The sequence below is a fragment of the Engystomops pustulosus genome, chromosome 1 (genome assembly GCF_040894005.1).
Source record: "Engystomops pustulosus chromosome 1, aEngPut4.maternal, whole genome shotgun sequence".
NCBI lineage: Eukaryota > Metazoa > Chordata > Amphibia > Anura > Leptodactylidae > Engystomops > Engystomops pustulosus.
In genome coordinates, this window is record NC_092411.1 from 120861969 (window position 1) to 120874236 (window position 12268).

General features: G+C 39.3%; 1 protein-coding gene across 1 annotated transcript in view; it reads right to left on the reverse strand.

Moving 5' to 3' along the window:
• The window catches only part of GLIS3 (GLIS family zinc finger 3), a 243969-nt gene that overhangs the window by 208372 nt on the left and 23329 nt on the right, over positions 1–12268 (reverse strand). The window contains exon 2 of the mRNA XM_072151809.1: positions 9579–10034. Within this exon, the coding sequence (XP_072007910.1) occupies positions 9579–9942 (364 nt within the window). The 5' untranslated portion in view covers positions 9943–10034. The remainder of the gene's footprint in view (positions 1–9578; positions 10035–12268) is intronic.

Below are 12268 nucleotides of genomic sequence, written 5' to 3' on the forward strand. Positions count from 1 at the left end.
TGAATAGTGACATTAGCTGTCCGTTTGATTTTCAAAATGGCTTCTGTTTGGTTCTCTTGGTCCAAGATGGCCGCTGTAGAGGAATATATCGTTAACAGTGTCCAATTAGCTACTGAATGTGGGATTCCAGCTCACAGTTTACCTTAGAAAAATTAATTAATGTTTCAAAGGCTGCATCTCATTGGCACATCAGCGTTGTAGAAAAGTGGCTTGGTTAGGTGAGAGACCGTAGATGGAGGTCAAGGAATGAACTGATCTCCTTTAGGAGAATATGACATTAAAGGCCAACTTTTCTGGTGTATTGAGACTTGACCTGACTTGCATCTATCGCCTATTATCTAGTCAAACAGTTCCTTACACTATGCTGAAGAGATGCAAATAAATTGAAAAGGTTGTCCACAATCCTGGTTTGGCTATTATCCAACATTATTTCATTAGGATACCTGAAAGTCATTCTTGATGTAAAGGAGGCTGCCTAACAACGTAGCATTGGGCAAAGTTTTTCTTATCCTATCTTGGAAAATGTATTTACATATTTCCTTCTCTGTATGTGTCTTTGTGGTACAGTCAAGGCTGTTGCATCATCAGCAATGCAGAACCCACAGACCTCTGGTAAGATCCAGAAGGCATGCAGTTCTGAGAAAGTCACTGCGTAGAGTAAGTCACTGCTAAGTGTAAAAGGTTATGGAAGAGTTAATGGATAAGAATATAAGACTCTATACCAGTAGAAGTTGAGTTTGGCATTAGGTAGGATGTTCATAATACAGTAAAACTGATCCCTCTGTTAGATTTCTTCTGTAACAACATTAAACATTTAGAATTCTGAAAAGGTACGCTGCCTTCTTCTACTCAAAGGATTGCGTTGCTCTCCGGAGCCGAACAAGAAAAATGAGCAACTAATATGCAGATAGAAAGAAAGAGAAGTTGCATGAATATGACTGTTCGTAACTTGGGGTTGTTCGCAGGAAAACATAAGTTGTGGACTGCCTGTATAACACACTAAGGGAAGGTTCAGACCTATACAAGGCTATTTAAATTTTTCAGCCGGCATATAATAATGTAATAGTGGATTGTGATATTGTGGAAAAATGCAGCTACATTTCTTCCATAACAAAATGTACTTTGGCTTGCAACCAACTGGAAAAGTAGATGTAATAGGGCACTCGGCAATGACAGAGAAGGTGAAGACAAATGGGAACGGGAATCAAGTGGAGCATATACTCTTAAGTTGTAGTAGATGGTGAGGGAGCTGGACAATGGACTCTCACCTGATATACGTGTGATAGGTACTTGATATTGCACTTAACTAGATATAAAGTTATATCAATATGTAGATGCTACTCACACATTTCATCTCCCAAAGTTGTGCGTGGTTTTAGGGGGTCACGTAGCACTAGTATATTGGAAAGACACTAGATGGGGAGTCTTGTCGCTGCATCAAGGAAGTAAGGTTTAAAGGACATATTATTTTACTTGGCACAATGGATTTCACATTAATGGCATACAAGATGCCTGACAAAGGCTCAGGACTTGAGACAGAGGATCTTCACTCCTGAGCATGCACATAACATGCAGCCACATTCATCTCAACTAAAAGGGGGATCAGGGGTGCACAAGCCACACCGACAGGCCATACGCAGCCTGGAAAGCCATGAGTTGCACTCCACACCCTGCTGACAGTCAGAGCCCAATGAGCACACCGTAAGTTATGTGCTCAAAGCAGGGCACCCGCAGAAGAGGACCCAGGAGTGATGAGTACTTGTCAGCTGTACTATACTGCTCCAGGGGCCACTGTTCCTTGTGCAGTCTGCTCTAGGTTCTGATGCCGCTGAATATAACCAGCACAGTACACTGAGCAGAGTGGCACATGAAGTAGAGAAAAAGCTGCTGTGTAGTGCAGGGAGGAAAATAAGGAAAGGAGACTATTTTTTTGTCTGCACTGGGGTCTCCAGTATTATGTTTTATGCACTAGGGATCTCTAGTATTGGCTTCTATGGAGTCTCTAGTATTAATGTCTGTTCTGGGGGTCTTCAGTATCAGTATTTGTCTGCTTTGGGGGGGTCTCCAGTATTGTGAGTCTGCTATGGGGGTCTCCAGTATTTGTCTTCTCTGCGGGTCTCTAGTATTTGCCTTCTCTGCGGTTCTCCAGTATTAGTAGTTTTATACTCTAGTGGTTTCCAGTGTTAAAAGCCCTCTATGTGGTCTCTAATACCTCTGGAGTCTGCCCTATTTTTGTCTGCTCTGAATGCAGTATTTGGTTTCTTGGTTGATATTTATTGCTGTACCGTGGCATTTATCATTTCTTGGGTGAAACTTTGCTGTATTTTGATTGTTGGTGCATCTAGGGTACTGGTTACTGCTGAAGCCCCTTAAAGTTGAGCAGTATGACAGCATGGACCTTGGACTAATAAATTATGCTTCTGAATTTTTAATAATGTATTATTTGTTTGTACAGTCAAAGTCAGTCCATTTTATCACATTCTGACTACACCAAAATTGTCACCGACAACAACTCCGACTCCACAGCCCTGCTCATAGATCCAGGCACTGTGTCTGTAGTAATGTAACTCATTTTATGATGGTTAAAATTTAAAGGATGCTTTATTTATTTAAGTATCTTCACAAGTTTCCAGAACTATTTGTAAGTAAAGTTAATTAGAATTTTTGTTGTATTATATCATTTAATTTGTTGACCTCAGTTGTATCTGTTCTAAGTTCACTGTTAATACTAGGTGGAGAGTGGAGGATCATAATCTCAAAAAGCTGCATCTAACTAACGGTTACCAGGCAACAAGCATTTAAGGGCATTGTACCATTAAGAATCTTGAAACCCAACATAAAGTGGAAATATTTTCTTGTAAGCAAGTGCACAGATTGATTATTAATTAGTTAATATATACTTGGTATAAATGCCTTGTGGTCACACAAGCAGTTTCCTCATGCTTGAGCAAATGAAGTATGAGGGTCACCATAGCAACTGGCCTGTGTTTACGGTGAAGGGCCTTTGTCTCTGGATAACGGAGCCATGATGTCATTTGTCTAATTATATGTTGTTCTGTCAACAATCTCTACACGCTAAAAAGAATAATAATAACACTAAAAACACCATAAAAGTAGAACATTGTCAATATTGGATGCAAACCAAAACCAAAAGGCATGCTTTCCATTTGTAAGGAATTAACATGGAAAACAATTAAACACAAATTAAAACAATGAAACGCACATTTCTTTGGTTTAGAGCTTGGTTTACAAACATATTGTTCTTGTTTGTAACCATCTTTTATTTGCCTGTTATTAAGTAAAACATTCCCGGCAAGTAATAAGGAGAGAAGCAGCAGCCATTTTCATTTCTTTCCATTATATGTCATGCCTTTTTTCCTACCCTTTGCTTCCAAAACTGGTCACTAATTCTGAGGGATGAGGTTCCAAACTTCCTATATAGAAGTGTTGTAGAGGAGAAAGATGAGATGATAACTAAGGTAGAAACTTGGAAAATATCATCAGATACAGTCCTGCTTCTTATTTTATTTGCGTGTATTTGTGTGTGTAGAATAAAAAATAGAGATGTCTTTTTCACTATTCGTTGTGGAAAGAAAGTATCAGAGAAGCTGTTCTCCACCTATCAGACAACTGATAATTTAAAGGAAGAGACAGTAAGGTGTCTTTTTCCCATAAGAGTAATAGACAGGCCAGTGACATTTGGGCCCATTGGCTTCAAGCAAGCAGAAAATCTTATGGGGACACTGTAAAAAGTAAAATATGGAGTTGGAGGAATGAAGTAACCATTCTCATTACTACTGCATATTTACTGTTGCTCTTACTCCCTATGTCGGAGATGAATCATATGCTGAAAACTGCCGTAGAAGCACTGATAAATCTCCACCTACGTGTTGCTCTTGCGGAGGACTTATCAACTTCTGAGTTTGGTGAAATAGCAGTAGCACATCTGTTGTATATGGCCTCGTAAGTGATTAAACATTTGCTTGCTGAAAAGTGCCCCACCAGACCGGAAACTAGTATCAAAATAAATTGGTTGGTGAACATTCATTATTTTTTTGGCCCCATTTTAGCAGTGATTTGAACTGTGATGTTACATTGTGGCCCACGGGCTTAAAGGGGTATTCCGGGAATATGAACGTCTGACACAAAAACCCTTGATGATATAAGTAAATGAATACAACAATACTCAATATCATTAGTCACAAAACGGAGCTAAAATAATATGATTTTATGATTTACAAAATGTATGGCCTCTCTAAAGTAGGTGGAGTTATCACTAAGATGGCCGCCACTGGAAACTACAAGTTCCATGATCCTTTAGTTCTCAGTAACTCCTCCTACCACTTATGCTCTGCTAACAGTGATGATGTAACAGGTTTTCTTGCTCTGTTACCATAGTAATGATGTGTAACTGCCAACACCACAACACTGATCATACTGGATGCACTGCAACCAACCGACTACAGCCAAACATAGTGGTGATCACATGACCCTGCCCAGGCAGGTACAGGACATGTGATGTGGACATGTGACCAGCGGCCATCTTCTTTTCTGCGACGGACCGCGCGGAGGAAATTAACGGACTGATTAAAGGGCCGGTAGCATTTTAATTCTTCATTACAGTCTATGTCACCAGCATTTTCTGCTAAGGGGAGCAAAATTTTAAATAACAACTAATTACACATTAGCTTATATTTTGAGTGCCCACTTGTATATGAATTATGCTGATTCCTGGAATACCCCTTTAATGTATTTAGCACACTGTAGGAAGAATAAATGAGCGTCATAAATGTGAAACCACATTCATGAAAAAGGTTTAGAAGTTGGTGGGCCTGGCTTTTGTTGGTTTAATTATGCATCAAAAAGTGTTGGGAAGCTAGAACTGCAGGAAAAGAGTTGAAATTTAAAGGCTGTGCCCAAATTTTGGTACCCATGTTAGAAAAGAAGCTAAATTGTGGTGCCTACATTTAATAAATATGGCACGCCAGGGTGCAGAAACGCAAAAAACTGGCAAAAAATCTAACAAATGCTCCCCTAAGATCCTTTAGATTAGAGCAGTATTATTACCAGCTTGTACTATTATTAGTTGGGGACAGGGCTTTGAGGATGGATGTCACCGGTAATTTTTTCTCTCACAAATGGACGGAATTCTTCAGGATGGGGAAAAGCAGGCTTTGTATTGTTTTGTTCTACATTGTTTTTTTTTTTTTTTTCGTTTAAATGTAAGATGTTCACATCAAAAACACACCTTTGTATGTTCAGTGTATCAGAAACGTTGCCTCCAGCAAGTGTTTGAATTATCTGCTCCCTCAGTATGACATTCATATGTTTGATAAGAATCGGACAAATATAGAAGAATCACCCCCAGAAGAAGGCAACGCTGAAACATGGGTTGGGGTCAGCTTTTACTGAAGGAAAATATTAAAATTTCTAATAATGTATATTGTATCACTTTGTGTATCACTTTAAAGAGGACCTGTCACCCATAAATTGGGCACAAATTATTAAAGTAAGTAGCTCCTAGTGCTGAAACAAACGCCACAGTGTTGGAATAGTAGCGTTACTGGAAACCTCTGGTAACAATTTCTAACACTGTGGCGGAGTACAATGTAAACGCTGGTCTGCTCGCAAAGCGGTCTGATGTATTCATAAGGGGGCGGTCCGGTATATAGTTTCCTTTGTATCTAGGACCATTAGCACTCGCTGGAGCAGTTGCAAACCATTTTGGGCATTTGTAGATACGCATATAACTTACATTGCTTTCTCTGGACATATTTAACTATAGGTTCTTCCCATTTTCCTGTGTAACTGTTGTTTTGCTAAATTCCTCATCCTTTTAATATTTTTTATTGAGTATAAAAAAAATATTATTTTTGTTTTAAATTTTGTTTTTTTACCTTTTTTGAGGTAGTATTTTTACAATTCATCTGGTTCTTTTGATCTACAACCCTTTAATACATTTCCTCATGTTGTGGTGATCCCTAAACATAAAATTATTTTCCTTGCTACTTCATAACTGTTATTTTTCAATTGTTAAGATTTGTAATTGTAGTCACAATGATCCCCCCCCCAGTAGCCAGTAGTCACGGTGATGCCCACAGAAATCACATTGCCTGCCTACAGTAGCCACAGAAATTCCACCAGTGATGCCTCTTGTACCCAGCAGTCATATGGATGCCCCCAGTTGCCAGCAGTCACATGGATGCCTCGAGTAGCCAATAGTCACAGCAATGCCAACAGTAGCCAGCAGTCACAAGAATGCCCCAAGTACTCATAGGAATTTTTCCAGTGGCCACAGGAAAACCCCAAGTAGCCATTAGTAATAGTGATGCCACAAAGCAGCCAGTAGTGACAGGAATGCCCCCAGCAGCCAGAAGTCACCAGCATGACCCCATTAGCCTGTAGTGAAAGGAATGCTCCCAACAGTTAGCAGTTAAAAGTACTTACTTGCCCCCACTCCCATTCGTTCTCCGTAGCCTCTCCGTTTTCCTGTGGCTCTACACTCTCCTGTGAAAGGACGCTGGTAGTGAGTTGTGTAATTAAACTGCAGGTGTCTGGGAGACTGCACACATGGGTGTTACTGTGCGGTGCCACTTTCAATAGATGATCATTGTCTCAGTCCCTCATAAAATATATTTCCAATGCTCTTAGATGACCAATGTAAAACGTTTGTTCGACCCCCAAAGGGGTCGTGACTCACAGATTCAGAACCACTGTGCTACAGGATGTGTTTTTCTGTTGTCTAAATAATTTATTATTGTCCAAGAACTGCTTTCTATTACACATAATACATTGTGTGTGGCATTTTGAGATATTGGGGCTTATTTACAACTTCCCGCAGGCGTATTTCCATCGGGTTTTCCACCACTATCGGGGAACGCTGGGACAGGAATTTGTGTCGCACATGATCGGATTTTGTCGCTTCAGTGCCGGCTTTCATACGTCAGAAATGGGGGGGGGGGCGAGCTGTCAGGCGATCCGACTGATTCGGACAGAGCACAGGATTTAACTTTAAAATTGTATAGCAAGCCAAGCACTTACATGCACCGAGAAGAAGATGGTGAACTCCGGCGGACCTGAGCGGGGAGCAACACATGCAGCATATTGGGCGCATTATGTAAGTGAATCGCACAGTGCATTCTCGGCGGATACTCCAGATCGGGGAACACACAGGACCGGGTAAATGTAAATGTGCCCCATTTTGTCTAAAGAAATAAAGTGTCCTCCCCATTTCAAACTCTTTTTGTAAAAATGAGTGACCTTAACTTTCCAAAATTTCCCAAACTCTCTTCTGGTGGGATTATCTTGGAAAAGAAACATGCATTGGCTGCTTGTCTTATTTCCTAAGGCATTTTAACATTTCTAGCTTTTGGTGTTGTATTAGATAAAAAGAACAAAACAATCTGGGCTACATCAAATCCTGATGTCTGAATGTTTCTTAAGAGCTGAAATTGGTTTATTATGTGATGTTCATTGTTTATGGCATGGATATTCAAGCTATGCAAACTTTTGAGGTCTAACTTATTTTAGCAATTTTTTCTAGTACTTTTTAAAGCATACCTATCATTTTCCTGTAGAATATGCAGACCTTGCAAAATGGCATCTGCCCCACTTTCTAGCATCCTAAAGTTCCATTACTTTGCCTAAGGCTCTCTGTAAATGTTCAGAAAGCCTTAGTCACGAAAACTACATCTAAAGTAAAACAGTAAAAAGGAAGGAAAACTGCAGCATAACATCTTCCTCTGCATCTGCATGATATTAAATAGGGGAATGCTCGGCAAGGGAGAAAAGTCTGACATGGTGAGCGCCACTTACCTTACACCAGCAATACCCACCAACAACATTTATAGAAAATAACGAGAAAATGCTCAATTACAGACATCTTTAAAGAGAACCCGTCACCACATTTTCACAAACAACTAGTGAAAGGTTCCTATTTGCAAACTGTACACCATGCATATATCTGATCACATGAAATCATAGCAGCTTCCGTGGACTTCTACTCCTACTTCTACTCACTTAGTATGATGGACTCAGGTGGCTTACATATAAGTTTACCAACCGATTTCTGTAACATTGCAGCCATGGAAAGGAAGGATTTAGGGGTAAGGACGATGCTTTATAATCATAGTTTTTAATGAAGTTTTTATTTTGAGTGGGTTAATTTGCATTCTTTAAAGGTATGTTCAAAATATGCAGTTTATATGAAACTTTTTAGTTTTACTAAAACTAATATACATCTTCATAACCCCTTCATGCTCTGTGCCGTACATGTATGGTGCAGGGTGCGGGGGCTGTAGGAAGAGGGATCATGGGCTGAGCCCTCTTTATACAGAGGCGAGGTTTGCTGCATATTTACAGCAAAAACTCACAGTTAATACTCCTAGTCAGTGCGAGCACCAGTTGCGGGAATAAGCCCTGCCGATGCCTTTAAAAGACAGCCGTGCGTTGGTGCTGCCATCTTTGTTCCGATAATCGCTTCCCGGAAATGTCAACAAGGAGCGGCGATGAGATGCCATAACTGTCTCAGGTCTTCTTCAGACCCGAGACTGCATGGCATATGCAGTTTCGTTACAATGTGCCAATGGCTCATTGTAATAAATACTGTGTAAAAATGCCATATATTGCAATAAAGTAGCATATAAAATAGTTTTAAAAAAAAGTAAAAAAAAAATGTAAAAAACCTTAAAATTCTAATCACCCCACTTTCCCTACACTCATATAAAATCACAAACACATTAGATATCATCGTGTTCCAAAATACCCGATCTAACCAAATTTTAAAAAATGTTATTCCCAGTGGTGAACCCTGTAATTGAAAATAGTGCCCAAATGTCTGAAACGCTACCATTTTACATTGCATAAAAACTGTAATAAAAAGTGATCATAAGATTGTACAATCCTCCAAATGGTAGCAATGAAAACATCACAAAAAATGACAGCTCACACAGCTCTGTACACCATAGTATAAAAAAGTTACTAGTGTCAGAAGATAGCGAAAATGTATTTATTTTTTTCATACACATTAATTTTTGAAAATGTATTAAAACACAATAAAACCTATATAAATTTGGTATCTGAATCAAAGAATAAAGCATAGTTGTTATTTGGAGCGCACAGTGAAACTTGTAAAAACTGTGCCCACAAGAATGAGACGCAAACGTACATTTGGAATTTTTTGGAATAAATAATGACACTGAAAAGTAAAATTGGTTTTGTAGATAATAAGCCCTGACACAGCTCTGTACACAGAAAAATTAAAAAGTTAGGTGAAGGGCGAGAAATGAGCAAAAAAACCCTCCATCCATAAGGAGTTTAAGAGTTTGGGCTTCACAGAGCTGCTTCCCTTAGTACTAGTTTCATATTAATTGTATGACTGGCAGTGAATAGTACATGTAAATTAAAGATACCTTGTATTGTAGCAGAGGATAAAAAACTAAATAAAAAATATCATGAAGCACAAAAGCACCAACATTAAAATCAAAGCTGACTCAACACCTATGTGTACTAATCCGTAAAATGCAACACAACACTAAAGAAAAGCTGCAAAACACTTCACACCAATAATGACTACTAACCTTTTACACAGTTTGCTGGAAAGGGAGAGCCAAATTCCTGTTGCTTTGGCTTGGCTGAAGATGAAGACTGTAGGTTAGGTGGTTGTGGCACTTGAAATATAGGTTTCCCATTTGTTACAACTTGTCTCCTAGGACTTAAAGCAGGCAAATGGATTGTGCTCTCGCTGCTCTGTGGTGCTACTCCACCTCCCATAGGCATCTTCAAATAAAGCCCATTGGCAGGACTGGGTGTGGCACTGTTAGAAGATGGACATGGAGTACCTGTATGTACTCTAATTGGTGGAATCTGCTGTCCACTAATCATTCCAGGTCCCTGTGGGGTGCCAGTAGCCCTATGGTTCATATTGCATGTCCTACCATTCATGGTGCCTGATTTCTGGATTTAATTTTGATCATCTAAGAGAGACTTCAAGGTCATTGCAGTGATCCTCATTAGAATTCAGTATTAAAGTATACCTAGAGAGAAAAAAAGACACAGAACATATTAACATACCAACCAATTAAGTAAAAAACAATGGAATGTCATTTTACATTGGGGGAGAATTATTATGCCTTCTCCACTAGTTTTCTAATGGAGAAGGCATAAAAATCTCCCAATCCCTGAGAGTATTCCAATTTTTTTCTGCCCTGCATACCACTTTGGGTGGGACAGGGAGAGGGACATCTGGGGGGAAGGTGGGGCATATTGGCAAACCGGCAGTGACTATAGCAAAAACATCAGGGGGAATTTTATGACTGGTGTTTTTAAAATGCCAATCTTCATAAATTCCCCCAATTGAGTATAGTATTGGTGAATAATTGTTTAAGATAGCATAGCGCATAGACCTTTTATCATATTTTATCTGAATAAAATGTTGTAATGCAATACTTTCCTTGAAATATCCTCAGCTATTCTAGAATATCTACATCATGTAGGTCTGACCAATGGTCAGAAGAAATGTAATTTCTGTCCCTATTTTGAAATAATGGAGCAGATTTATCAATCAGAATTCTGTTGTAATTTGCACACAAAAATGTCTGCCACATTTATTAAGGTATTACACAGTGTTTACGCACTTTTACAGATAGTACTATAAAGGAATCATAGGGTTTTGCACCAAAAAGTCTGTGCAACAAAAATAATGCTAATGTGACACAATTTTGGGGCAGCTTTATGATGGAAATGAAGCCAACTAATGGGAGGTGCAGAGTACGAATTTTCCACATTTATCAGCCAGCATAGATACCCTATATTTATAATAGTGCCCCTAATTTATACCCCTGAAGATGTTAAATTAGGTGGTGAAATATGCTGGGGGAAGGCTAATTAACCAGCATTGAAAATAGATAGGTAGTAAGAAACTACTAGTAATATTGTAGTTAGTTAAAGCTAGTCTGGTGTAATTTATGTAGAGCTAATCTACAATTGAAATTAGAATTAATTAGCAGCACACTACACAGGGGTGTACATAGCAGGTGTAAGTCCTAACCTATTCCCAGCTTATAATTTTAAATCACTATTGGGAAAATGAACTATGACCATTTTAATAATTTATAACAAAAGTTGAGTCTTGGTGAGAGGGTTAAATTAGCCCTTTTGGGCACATGGCTAATAACTGAAACATTAACTCCATGACATGCAGGTCGATATATCTCACTTTATGTTTAATCTAGCATCAGACAAAGCGATAAACCTGGTTTGTGGAGAAACTAATTCCCTAGAGGTTTTTTTTCTTTTCACCTTGCACAGGTTGAGTAAAGTTGGAGGATGGGTTCAGTTTCCGTTCTTTTGTGGTGATTACTTTTTGTAATATGAACTGAGTTAAATAAGGGTCCACGGACAGTGATTCTGTGGGGTTTCCCCTAATATTTCTGTTTTGCGCCGGATTGTGGCGCATCGGTGCCGGCTTCCACGCGACAGAAATTAGGGGTGTGGCCGCCGGACAACCCAACGAATTTGGAAAAACCGAGGAATTTAAAAAACTAAATGTGTCGCAAGATCAAGCACTCACATGCAGAAAGAAGAAGGTGAACTCCGGCGGACCTCGGCGCAGAAGCAACACCAGCAGGAAATTGGACGCACGACCTTAGTGAATCGTGCAGGACCCGAATCCTCGACGGACAACGCATCGCGGGACCGCAACAGGACCGGGTAAGTAAATGTGCCCCAGTGTGTGCGTGCGAATAGGGCATATAGATCTGCCTCTGCCTGCTGTAAGGAGATAAGTAGGTTTTTTAGTTATTTTAAGCTCTTTGGCCGTGGGCCTGGACTAGGTGTCTTGGGCCTTGGCCCCACGGTTCGGGACCACTGTGTTACACAAGATATTGCAATAAAAAAACTGCTAAACATAACTGTGGAACTTATTCTTCTATGTAGCATTTTGTTAAAATTGATTTGAAAATTCAGTAAATTTGCACAGAACATATTGCTAAAGGATTTAAATTTATATAGCTGCAACTGCATGAATACAATAAATTTATTACAGTATATAAATACCCATTCAAAACGGAAGCTTTTTCATTAAGCAAGGAATGTAGGACTTCTGGAAAAACATGCCATGCATAGCTTTCCTTCAAAGGCCAAATGCACTTTTCTCAAAATGACAAATTCCCTTCTAATCACAACACCGCATCTCTTATTCTTCGGTTTTACCTATGCTAGGTAAGCTATTAAAAGGGATGTGTTAGCAGAAAATGTCTGATCTTTTAAC